This window comes from Python bivittatus, unplaced genomic scaffold, assembly GCF_059951505.1.
Source record: "Python bivittatus isolate LINGU-HERP-01145 unplaced genomic scaffold, Pbiv_v1 ctg000310_np1212, whole genome shotgun sequence".
NCBI lineage: Eukaryota > Metazoa > Chordata > Lepidosauria > Squamata > Pythonidae > Python > Python bivittatus.
In genome coordinates this window covers 4,723,898-4,735,469 of record NW_028277054.1, presented here as the reverse complement: position 1 = coordinate 4,735,469, position 11,572 = coordinate 4,723,898, and the positions used below count along the sequence as shown (strand labels likewise).

The 11,572-nt window shown below is 43.3% G+C and overlaps 1 protein-coding gene across 1 annotated transcript; it reads left to right on the top strand.

Annotated features, from left to right (window-relative positions):
• The first annotated feature begins 93 nt into the window (after positions 1-93).
• On the top strand, positions 94-10,564 carry DEDD2 (death effector domain containing 2). The gene is made up of 6 exons (XM_007442292.4): positions 94-248; positions 1,624-2,276; positions 2,626-2,736; positions 3,067-3,198; positions 8,782-9,174; positions 9,715-10,564. Exons 2-5 carry the CDS (start codon positions 1,802-1,804, stop codon positions 9,150-9,152), a joined length of 1,089 nt encoding a protein of 362 aa, XP_007442354.1. The 5' UTR covers positions 94-248; positions 1,624-1,801; the 3' UTR covers positions 9,153-9,174; positions 9,715-10,564.
• The last annotated feature ends 1,008 nt before the right edge of the window (positions 10,565-11,572 follow it).

Below are 11,572 nucleotides of genomic sequence, written 5' to 3'. Positions count from 1 at the left end.
AGCAAGCTGCCACGTGAACGGGGGAAACACGACGCAGGCGCCGACGCCGCTTAGTCCGCCGAGGGGCCGCCTGGCGCATGCGCAGGAGAGCGCCTCCTCTACGCCTAGTTGGGCCAAGGGGAACACAAACAGCCTTGGTGCGCATGCGCGGTCAGTTGCCTAGCCGTGGGAAGCGCAGGCGCAGATGTGTCGAAGGTGCCAGAAAGATTGAAACGGCGGCGGTGACGGCTGTGGCGACAGGAGATCTGGTGAGGGGTCAATTTATTTCGTGCCAAAGTGCGGACGGTCAGGAAAAGATGGGAAATAACATCGGGATGTCAAGAGGAGGGAGCTGTGCGTGATAGGGAAGGAGGGGGTCGTTCTGTGGTGTATTTGAGGGAGAGGCGTTTGAGGGGGTGGTTCCTACCAGAAAAAAATGCAGAAGGGGGGGCGAGGAATAAACGAAAGAAATGGAGAGGGGCGAAATATCGAAACCGGGGGGAGGGGAAGAGGCTTCCTGCGACGTAAGAGTGGAAAAACGAGGGGAGGGGCGCGGGAGGGTTGTCTGTCGAGGAAATGGAGGAGGGATGTCAAAACAGGTGAAAAGCGCCGTGGGGGAGGGGCCTCAGACGGTCGTTCCGACGGGCCATCGCCCCTCCCCCGTGTGGGCGGGGCTGCCTGTCCCTGCAGGGGCGGAGTTTCATGCGGGGTGGGGCAGGTGGGGGCTCGGCCTGTGCAGCTGGGGAGGAGGCGGGCGCTGCGCCAAGCCGGGGTTGAGCCCCAGCGCGGGATTCGTCCACACCTCGGGCGGTTGTGCTGGTCCTTGTGACAAACAGCGGGGGCCGGGGGCGTCGGGGCAAGGAAGGCCCGCGGCCGCCCTCGTGTGGTGTGTCCGCGCCTTGCAGGCTTTCGGAAAGGCGGCTGGTCGGCCATGAAACAGCATTTTGCTCGTCCAAAGGGCAGTTCGAGAAAGGGTTTGTCTCTGGCTTTTGCTGGGGAATCGGAAGCAGAATTGGGCTCTCAGAGCTGGCTGGTTGTTGTTGTTTTTCTCCTCCTCTTAGCCTTGTTAGAGCCAGTTTGGTGTAATGGTTAAGGCACCAGGCTAGAAACTGCGAGATTGAGAGTTCTAGTCTCGCTTTAGGCAGGAAGCTAGCTGGGTGATTCTCTCAGCCCTAGGAAGAAGGTACGGGCAAATCACTTCCTGAAATGTTGCCAAGAAAACTGCACGGACTTGTTCAGGTAGTCACCAGGAGCCAACACTGACTCAAAGTCACGCACACTCTTAGACTTGTAGTGTTTATGAAGATGTAGATCTTTTTTTTATTCCTAGTGTTTTTGCACAGGTGCAGGGTCTGCTTTTTTCAGATCAACCAAATGTTGATTGGTTGGCTGTGACAGGAATTGACCAACTGGCTTGTTGCCCGAGCCTGATGTCAGGGGCTGAGAGTGACTGGCCCAAAGTCACCCAGCTGGCTGTCATGTCTAAGGCAGGACTAGAACTCAGAGTCTCCTGTTTCTAGCCTGGAGCCTTAAATAGTAGACCAAACTGGCTCTCAATAGATTTGTATGGTTACTGTTCTCTTAATTGGGGTAACAGCTGGAAGAGTTGAACTGATCCAGTAACTCCCATTTCTCATTTTGCAGATCTTTGTGTGGTGAAATTGGAATCTGAAAGGATCCTCCTTCAAGGCTTCTGATCAGTTTCTGTATTTTCTTAATTTAACCTGGCAAGAGACTCTTCTTTTTTATCTGTTTTCAAGTACAGCATATCCATTCAATCCTAGTTTATAATCTTTAAACTTCCTAGGATTAGCATTTCTACATGGCTGACATGAGAAGGCAACTTTTTGCCCACATTTGGGAAGAGGAAGAATGCCTCGAGTACTATGGGATGATTTCCCTGCATCAGATGTTTGAAGTAATTGGTTCTCAGCTCACAGAGAATGACGTGGATGTGCTCTCGTTCCTTCTGGATGAGACACAGCCCTGGACTCATCCACTGGATCCTGCCCTTTGGACTGTGGCAGCAGCAGAAGAAGGCGGTTCTGAGATTTCCTCACCGGCATTAGAGAACTGGAAGAGGAAAAACCAGTGCCAGTGTAATTTGGGCAAGAATGATGGCAATCTTGAGACAGTTGCAGGGAAGCGGCAGCCAAAGAATGGTGTCCAGCTATTCCTGGAGCTAGAGAGGAGAGGCAGATGTGACGAAACCAACTTTGTACAGCTCTTACAGCTTCTGAGGGTGCTAACAAGGCACGATCTATTACCATATGTTACCCTGAAAAGGCAGCGCACAGGTACTGGATTAGTACAGTAGAGAAAATGTATCCTTTCATTGTTGACTGAATCTAACAAAGTAACAGGTTTCTTTTATTAGTGGGTATTTAGCCCTAGCTCACATTCCACCTACCTTGCAGCCGTTTTAGTAACAGTAGGATAAATTTTAAAGGAGGTGAATGGTTATGACAATTTCAGGCACTGAATAATTCTTTGCATATAATATTGTTTTGAATATTGTGACCAATAAGTATATCAGCAGAACTGATATCTAAGCTGATTTGACCAATTGGTATTGTTTCCTTGCAGAACTCTTCCAGTTGAAGTACTGCCTACTTAGTATAACTTTCAAAACTCTTTTAATTTCAGTTTCTCCTGAGAGATACACCTATGGACCATCTGTTCTGTCAGCAGATCAGCAAGTGGACAACTGTCTGAATTCAGCCTCTTCAGAGCCTCGGCATGATCAGTGGGAGACAGGTGTGTGAATTGTGCAGTCTGAAAAGAGAGTGATATCATTCCGTGTTCTGGATTGTCTTTTAACTGTATTGATTGCAAACGCTGAGCTCTTACAAAATTCAGGTTATTAATTCCAAACTATATAGTGCTATAGCTAGTAAAAGACTCATTTTTAAACTAACCTAACTTTTCTCAGATAAATTATAAGCAATGGCTATCTTTTATCTGCTGGTATTTGACATTATTGAATCATCGATGTAGGATGGCAGATCTGTGTAATGTGAGATTTATTACTAGGCTGACGGGGAACACCACTAATAGCTTGTACCATCCCCCCCCTTTTTCCTCTAGGCTCTAATTCAAGCAAAAGGAAGCGAGTAAGCAGAGGTCGATCAAAGGCTACTCCTCCCTGTAGACGACGGGGAGCTAAAGCAGCTTCTGCTCCAAAGCAGGAGGTCCCAGCTCCCACCAAAGTGACTTGTGGTAGGTGTCTGCCTAGCATGAGCTGTGTTCCTGGGGTTCACTTGATCTGGAATTTTTTTTTGGGGGGGGGAACCCATGAAACCACTCTAAAACACATTAGCAACCTTGGTTTCTATTAAGGGTCATTCATTCTATTTCTCTCTTTCTTTGACTGGAATCAAAGGAGAACACCTGGTTGGGGGAGGAAAGTATATATTCAGTAGCTAAATTACAGGCTGTCCTGTGTAGGTAATGAAACTGAAGTTTTGGCTTACACTATTAAGTGCAGTTTAAACCTGGTGTTAAGTGAAAATGGGAGTTTTGGCCCCTCCTTGAGAGAGGGTGGGAAGTCTCCAACCCACTTCACAGAATTTGTCTTCAGTTCCCTGTGTGATCTGGTGATGGACAATTATTTTCATTACTATCAAAATGATCAGATTTATAATCAATAAAATGTATAGCCCAGTCTTCATACAAAATTTTCTTGGGCATCTGACATAACATAAAAAGTCTTATGAATGCCTTCCAACTAGGATATCCGTAACATCAGTTTTTGGGAGACTTATTTCAGTACACCAAAGTGCTTCATATGCTGGTCTTGAAGAGAGTGTCTTAATGGCTCTGATGATGATATCCGTGTTGAGCTGGAGAAGTGCCAAGATAATCTGGTTAGTTCCGCTTTCATTTAATAATTTCAGATGAAAAATTGCATCAACTTCTGGTGAAAATATTAATTCCAAATGAAAGACTTCTGACCTCAGACTGGAAAGATTTAGAGGGCTTTTTTATGTGTTAGATAAATAACAGAAACTTGTCAGGATAAACCAAGTTTCTTTTGAAGCTAGTTTTTTCATACTAAATCATTGGGAAAATAATTATTCCTGTTTATGCTGCAAGGAGTTCATACATGCCAACTCATTCTCTGTGGGATGGTGTTATGTAGTAATAAAACTCATGAGTGATGGGGCCATACTATTTTGATTGGAGACAAAATGAATGTGTTCACCAAGTAATATGGCTGTTGTATTCTTTGGAATGACTTGCCCATCCTTTCATCAAAGGCCAAAACTTGATCTGAGCAATTCCACTGACTTTCTAAGAAGTTTATTCTCCTGCCTCGGTTGGTAGTTAGTAATCTATTGAATCATACTTCACTGAAATCAGTAATACATTTTTAAATTATAAACTAAAACTCATACAAGTGAATTAATATTCAGATTTCTGGCTTGATTTCCAGCTCTGTGTAAGTGCCTGTCTCTAAGACCAGCATATTTTATTTCCTTTGAGTAATTTAAGGCTATTTCAAATATGTGTTTCTTGTTAGCTGGAGACTCTGCATAAGAAAACTGTGAAATCTGCAGGTGGACTGTTGTCTGTGACAAACCACATAATGTGTTTACAGTTTCCTTATCTGGAAGTGCTCTGTGTTCCACCTGCATAAAATTTAAAGTACCCTCACTCAGCCAATGGGTACCCAGGGCTGGCAGATGATCCCTACAGAACTCACTGTGCTATTGTGTTTGTGTCAGTGCAATGCAAATGAAACAAAAGCGAATGCACAAAAACACTTGTCTTACCATCTGACCAATTTACAGGCCATGGGTTCTAACGAAGAATGTTCAAAAATAATACAATGAGGGTCAAAACTGCAACTTCAAGGTGCAGCTAAGGCTTCTGCCGGGTAGGTGCAAGGATCAAACTGTAAGCTCCATTCAACACCTAGATTGTTGCCTGTATTCTTTGTAACATTACCTTGCTTCACTGGGGCAGAAATTAAGATTCATGTTATCCAGGCAGCTGCTTCTGAAATGAGCTCTGCTTTTTTATTATCTTTCTGAGTTGCACATCTAAACCTGGGAGTCTTAATACCCATCTCCCTTTCTAATGTGCTATAGTCCTGTAGGCTATCTCAGTTTGCAAGAGCGGTACCTTAACAAATAAAAATCCATGCAAACTCCCGAATGAACTTTTTTTTTTGTTGCTGCTTGATTTCTGCCAATTCTTTCTCAATCCACCATTTAAATTCCAGGTTACTAAGCAAAAGTTGATGATAAAGAGACTCTGTCTCACTTGTGCACTCTCCTCACAGAATGGTCTCGCAAAGGTAAATGAATCCATGCACCCAAATTTCCACCAGTACTTTGTGAAAAGCAAATTTGTATTTTAATGTCTGCTGAGTTACTATTTCTAGAAAAACATAGGTTGCCCACCCTGCATGCCAGCCTCTCAGACAGCCAGTTCATAAAGGCATGTTGACTGTTTGGATGCCCAAAGGGGACAGGGCTGCACTGTCAGCTCCTGGGTTTATGACAATGTGTAGAGCCACTCCAGACTGGCACCGCGGGGGGCTTGTGCCGCAAACCTCCAGCAGGGTCTGATGGAAACAGGCTGGGATAGTATAGCTATGAGGGATGTGCCCTTTGGGAGTTGTCATTCTTTGATGTGTCATGTCAATCCATTGAAGACCTCCCTATCAGTTGATCTTAATTTTGCATATAATTACTGCTGCAGATATCAGGCCATTATAAACTGCTATGGAATTCTTGGGGGTCCTTTTTATCCCTTTTGATTGGGGCAGAAAGATCCCCTTAATTTCTTCACATCAGTTTACTTGGGCAGTTCCTTCTGGTTAGCCAACATTTATTATTGGTATATGTGTTCATAATCATATTTCTGAAATCTTTCATTGTTGTTACTAGTCAGTCTTTCCCAGTTCCAGTAAATATGCTAGGAATAATGATTTGTGTGTCACTTAGTCCTCACGAATAAAGAACTAATAGCCTTGCAGGGAAACATCCAGTATTAAGTCTGGTATCTGCAGCAGTCCCTGTCAGAAGTTAGCTTAGGTCCTTTACACCATTTTGTGTTCTTTTACAATATTGAATCTCAGAATGATTTCTTGATGTTACCATGTGCTAAAAGTCTTGAACCCTGTTTCTCTCGGTCCACAGTTGAAATCCATCCCTGGAAAAGCATAAGTATTGGCCCAGGCAAGCGGGCCAAGTACCAGACACTGGTAAAAATACCCAAACAAGTTTAAAAGCAAAAACTTAAGTGTGGCCCACTTGATTATTTCACCTGCCTCTTCAGCGCTTCTTCTATGTTAGAAGCGAACCTGCATCTGGACCCTGCAGCACTCTTGTATTACAAGCTGTGAGGGACACAGCCTTGGACTCTGGGACTTGTGGCCTTCTGCACAGCAGAGGCCTTTTCCTGCGGTTAAATTGTCTGTAATGGTTTTTGTTGGCCTGTAAACATTTAATTTTTGTTTTGGGGAGGGGGCAGCGTAATATATATCTATCTATATATCTATATCTATAGATATAGATATATCTGAATCAGGGATATCTGTAGGTCCCAACGTTTCTAGGAAACTGATAATTAAAGGTCTCTGCTTCTTGTTGGGTCCTCTGATCTTGGTTTGTAATCTCTTAATAGTGCTGAACACATGCTAATGGGGTTGCATGGATACTGAGGTGACAGGCCTCCTTCTCTGAAACCATCCTACTTGAGTGATAATGGACCTGGAGGCCTTTCCTTCATTCTTGCTACTGTGGCTCAAACTTGGGAAAAGACATTGGCAGAAGCCTGTGCAGTATGTGGCTCAGAGACAAGTTTTTCAAGTTTGTCTTTACTTCTACATAATAACCACAATGGGATTATTTGACTGGGACTGGAACTGGGGCTTGGAAATGATGGGTTGGGTGGGTGTGATAGGGTTTGTGCTGCCTCAGCTGGTGTTTTTGCCCATGAGTGTAGTGTTTAATTCAGTGCAGCTGTTCAGAGCTTGCATTACAGCTGGCTGGGGAAAATGGTTGAACTAATTCCCACTGTCTAGAAGTCATTTATGCAGACCTTTCCCCCATAGCCAGAAATTGATATGCTTCCTGCCTATTTTGAAATAAAAGCTGGGATTGTTTCATGCAGTCTAATTTCCGTCCTGTCCTGGGGAGGTAAGAGGCTAAAGTCATTAAAGTGCAAAGTAACTCTGATTCAAGGATTGCCAGTATGTTAACGCCAACTCTGACAGCTGCCTCATGAAGTACTCCAGAACACTGTTGATATTAGAAACTGGGTGAACTGTTCTGATGAAATCATGTGCCAAATCATGGATGCAAAAAGTCTGTATCTTAAGCTGTGTACAGTGGTAAGGGAAATTTTCAGCTAATCTGTATCTGGTCAGCAGTTGGGTGGGAACCTGTGTTTGAAACCCCAAAATGGTTTCCAATGGGCCCAGCAGCTGAGCTCCTTTAACATGCTGCCTTATCAAAGCAAGCAGGTGTTGAGTGTATGGACTAGCAAGCTTCTGGTACATTGATCTTAAATGTGGGTGGAAAGGACACTGTTTCTAGTTGAAACTCCTGTAGGTCTTATATGGATTTAAATTGTGCTGCTTACTGGCTGTCTGTCATTGAATTAAAGACCAACAAATGCTATCGGCCACTGTTAAATGAAGTTTGCTGCACAGCTTTGCTGTTGCCCATCTGGAAAAAAAAAAGGATTCTGAAGGTCCTGCTGCTTGAGGGCTCTCAGTTGGCTACTGAAAAGCTGTCTTGTAGCTTGGTGGTGTGGGTGGGTGTGGGCTCCAGGCCGTGCAAAGTTACTGGTAAAGGGCTGTGACTGCACTTTGAGTTAATGCTTCTACAGGTGATGACCACAAGACACAGAGAAATTAAAGCTGACGGCCTTGTTGAGCGTATGTAATGCACCACCTGCCTCGTTTTTTTAAACGTATCCTACTCTGTATTCGTTCCATTTATCCCTCCCTTTTGAACCTTTTTAACATTTTCAGCTACAATGCTGATGATAATGGGGTGATTGAACAAAACAGACCTGTCCTTTTGCTTCCACAGTCCACAGTTAGAGTTGAACTTCGCTAATTATTGAGGCATCTGCAGCACAGCTGTAAGCCTGCCTTGCAGCATACCAGTGACAGTATGTTCGGAATATAACTAACAAGGCTTGATGCAGAAGAGTTAGCTGGCTTTAGTTCAGAATCTGTAATCTCTTTTCAAATCCAGCCAATAGTTCAGGTTGATTTAGCCTTACATCCATTAATTCAAGTTGTTTTAGGTGTGTAATTAACTTGCAGTGATTACTTCAGTGGATTGAAAAGTATGCTACATTGTATCAACCATCAGGACTAATGCTGATGGCTCTTTAGTAGGCATGGGGTGGTAATGGTGGAGGATATATTACACTAAGGGATTTGTTCTTTTGATCCTGTGGGTAGGAATTGAGGCTGGATATGTATTTAATTTGGAAGTGGGGAGGTGCTACAGGTTGAATATGGAGTCTAACAGATAAGTATAAACGAAGTTCAGCTCTAACTTTGTGCCAAAGGAACACTTAAAAAATTAGTGGAAATGCCCCTTGCTGAGTCTGACCCCTCCAGGACCCTGAATTTTTGGGGAAACCTGAATGGGCTTGATCTTCAGCTTGGTTGGTCTTTATGCTCAGGGCTATTGGAAAGCCTGACCCTGGAATACCGCTGCATGACTGTGTGTTTGTCTTCCTGCTCTCTTTGTGACGTCCAGCTCTAATGGCCCTCTTCTTCTTCCTTCCCCCTCCTTTTTCTCTCTCTGTTTCGTGTGTTCCACTCAGACATCCGGCTTCGTGTTCGGGCAGAATACTGTGAGCATGAGCCTGTCTTGCGTCAGAACGTGATGTCAAATAAGCAGAACCGTTTGGAACGTCAGTTTGATGTATTTGGGCAGTCAAACACGATCCTGAAATCCCGTGACCTGGGCTCAATCATCTGTGACATCAAGTTCTCAGAGCTGTCTTATCTTGATGCCTTCTGGAGTGACTATATGAATGGTTCACTGCTTGAGGCATTGAAAGGAGTCTTTATCACAGACTCTCTCAAAGAAGCTGTGGGCCAAGAAGCTATTCGGCTGCTAGTCAATGTGGATGAGGATGATTACGAGGAGGGTCGACGTTTGTTACTGGAGAATGTTATTCCCCAGGTGTAATGGCAGCCTCTAGGTAACGTAGGTATGTTCCCTCCAAACCAGCTTGTGGCACTATCTTTGAATTACTAGGAATCTCTCATTTTTCAGAAGTTGATTTACTCCTTTGACTCAGCACATTTGTTCTACAGATAATGAATGCAACAGAGACACTCAGTGCTTCAAAGAATTTGGGGTGGCCTTTATCTATGAAGAGCCTAGCTAATAAAATCTTTTTCAAAAATGATACAGAACCATAATGTGATGTGGTTTTTGTCTTGATGGTACAGCTTTCTGTTTCCCAGAACAAGGTGGCCTCATGACATACTGCTGAATGTGTAGGCAATACATTCTTTCCTGTCTACTGGAAATACCCAATAGCTATTTTATTGAAACATTTTTGTTTAGAATATATAGCCTAAGATAAAAATAAACATAAATGCACTAGAAAAATAGGCAAGAGCGTAACTAAATCCCACAGATGTATTGACGCTTAAAGACTATCTGTGGAAGTAAGACTAGTGGTGTCTGAGTACAAGCTAAATATCAAACTAGTACTCTGTTTTAACCATCTCTTTTCTTACAGGGTACTTCATTTTTACTACTTGATTATTGTTGGATATAGACTTCAGGAAAAAAAATGACTTTAGGAAATCATCATTCCGTCATGCAACAGGGCTGGATCTTGGCAGCGACGGGACTCCCAGGAATCAATTGTGCCACAGAAGCATTGAAAGAACAGCCAAGAATGGTCTTGATGGACATTCAAGTGTAGCAGAACATGAACACAGGCAATAACTCAGTGTGGATTCCTCTTATTTGGAGTGAATGGAAAATCTTTGGGAGAGAGAATTTATTCTACTAATGAAGCATTAAAGGGCCTTGATGCTCTTTTGGCCTGACTTATGTACATCTTGCTTGCAACCCGTACTTGTCATTTTTGTACGTGCTCTTGCAACACTGGAGAGTAATCTTAATTTTGCCAAATAGCAGGTACACTTCGTTGAAGGATGGCAGCAGAGCGGGCTGCTTTAACTATTCTTTTTTTTTTTTTTTTTGAAGAAAGAAATCTTACATCTCTAGAATGTGATGCTGGGGTGGATTCTTTTCCTTAAATGAAAAAAAACAACCCAGCCCCATGTTGCGAGGGTCGATCATAAAGGAAGTTTGAGTCACTTTTCTAAGGATAATTTTCAATTCTGTGGTTGCTTGTACATACTGTAAATAATAGACTTTAAAAAGATGAAAAGGTTTGGGTTATATTTCTGGATAAAGGAAGCTGCTGATTTGCAGTTGGAAGAGCCAGAAATATGTAATTTAAAAATTGTATTTTTTTTACCAAAAAAAACAAAAACAAAACACAAACCACTTTTGGACAAAATTCTTAATGTATTGTATTTGCAAGTGACAATGTTAATAAAGAAGATAATTTGCAACTGCCTTTAATTCCTAACAAGTACACAGCTGGCCTAGAGGCATAGAGTCCAACCTTTCAACCCTATATTCCTGTAATTGTTCCTGTGTTACAGAATGACATAAGTATGGGTTAGTCTTTAGGATATGTTAAATGATGCTGAATATTTGCTGGTCAGAGAAGATAGGCCTGCACCCTTCCTGTGGGAACTGGAGTAAAAGTCTTTTAATAGGAACCCAAGAGTAATGGAAGGGCATGATCCGAGCTAGTAGATGTTCCATTTCTTTCCCCTTGATTTAGGTTGTACCCTTGACAAATGAAATACATTAATATGAGAGATAGCAGAGATTGGAAACAAGGTGGGAGGCCTCCAGAATAGTGTGATGGCTGAGCCAAGGTACTGAATTTGTCTTGTTAAGGGTTTTCTGCCCTGTCAGTGTCCGTAAGTCAGTCCCTGGATGGGGGCAAGGCAAGAGAGAGGACCGAAGATCAACTGTGTGAAATGAAAACTGAGCTTCACGTGTTGGGACTGATTTCAAGGCTTCCCAGCTAGCATGACTAAAAGACGTAAGTTGGTGCAGTTGCAATATCTACTCACCTCTTTTTACGTTGCCTTTTTATTCTGTTTCAACAGGAGCATTTTTTAAAATCTTAGAAAAAAAACAAGACAAAAAAGGCCCCAAGTGGGTCTAAGATTTTGTCTTGGTGTCACAGCCCAACTAACGCTCCTCCAGAGACTGCAAAGCAAGGTTAAATTTTCTACCACAGATTGAACCTAAATGCCAGTTAAGAAAATACAATTGATGCTCATTTAGCTTGTGCCCCAACCAACCAGATTCTAGCTTCAGCCGATGGCCTGAGAGAAACCCCATTTTAGCCCAAGCTAGTGAGTGGTGGGACCCAGCCAACTGAGCGTCTCCTCTGCTCCCCCTTGTCACCACCACGTTGAGGCCGGTTTGGTGTAGTGGTGAAGGGCTTGGCTTAGAAACCGAGGGATGGCGAGTGCTAGGACTCCTTTAGGCATGAAAGC

What these genes read in the sequence shown, in the direction of transcription:
- DEDD2 (XM_007442292.4), top strand. Translation starts at nt 1,802, where the DNA reads ATGGCTGACATGAGAAGGCAACTTTTTGCCCACATTTGGGAAGAGGAA. An exon ending in GCATGATCAGTGGGAGACAG is followed by an intron (nt 2,737 to 3,066) that starts GTGTGTGAATTG and finishes TTTTTCCTCTAG; the next exon opens with GCTCTAATTCAAGCAAAAGG. An exon ending in TCCCACCAAAGTGACTTGTG is followed by an intron (nt 3,199 to 8,781) that starts GTAGGTGTCTGC and finishes TGTTCCACTCAG; the next exon opens with ACATCCGGCTTCGTGTTCGG.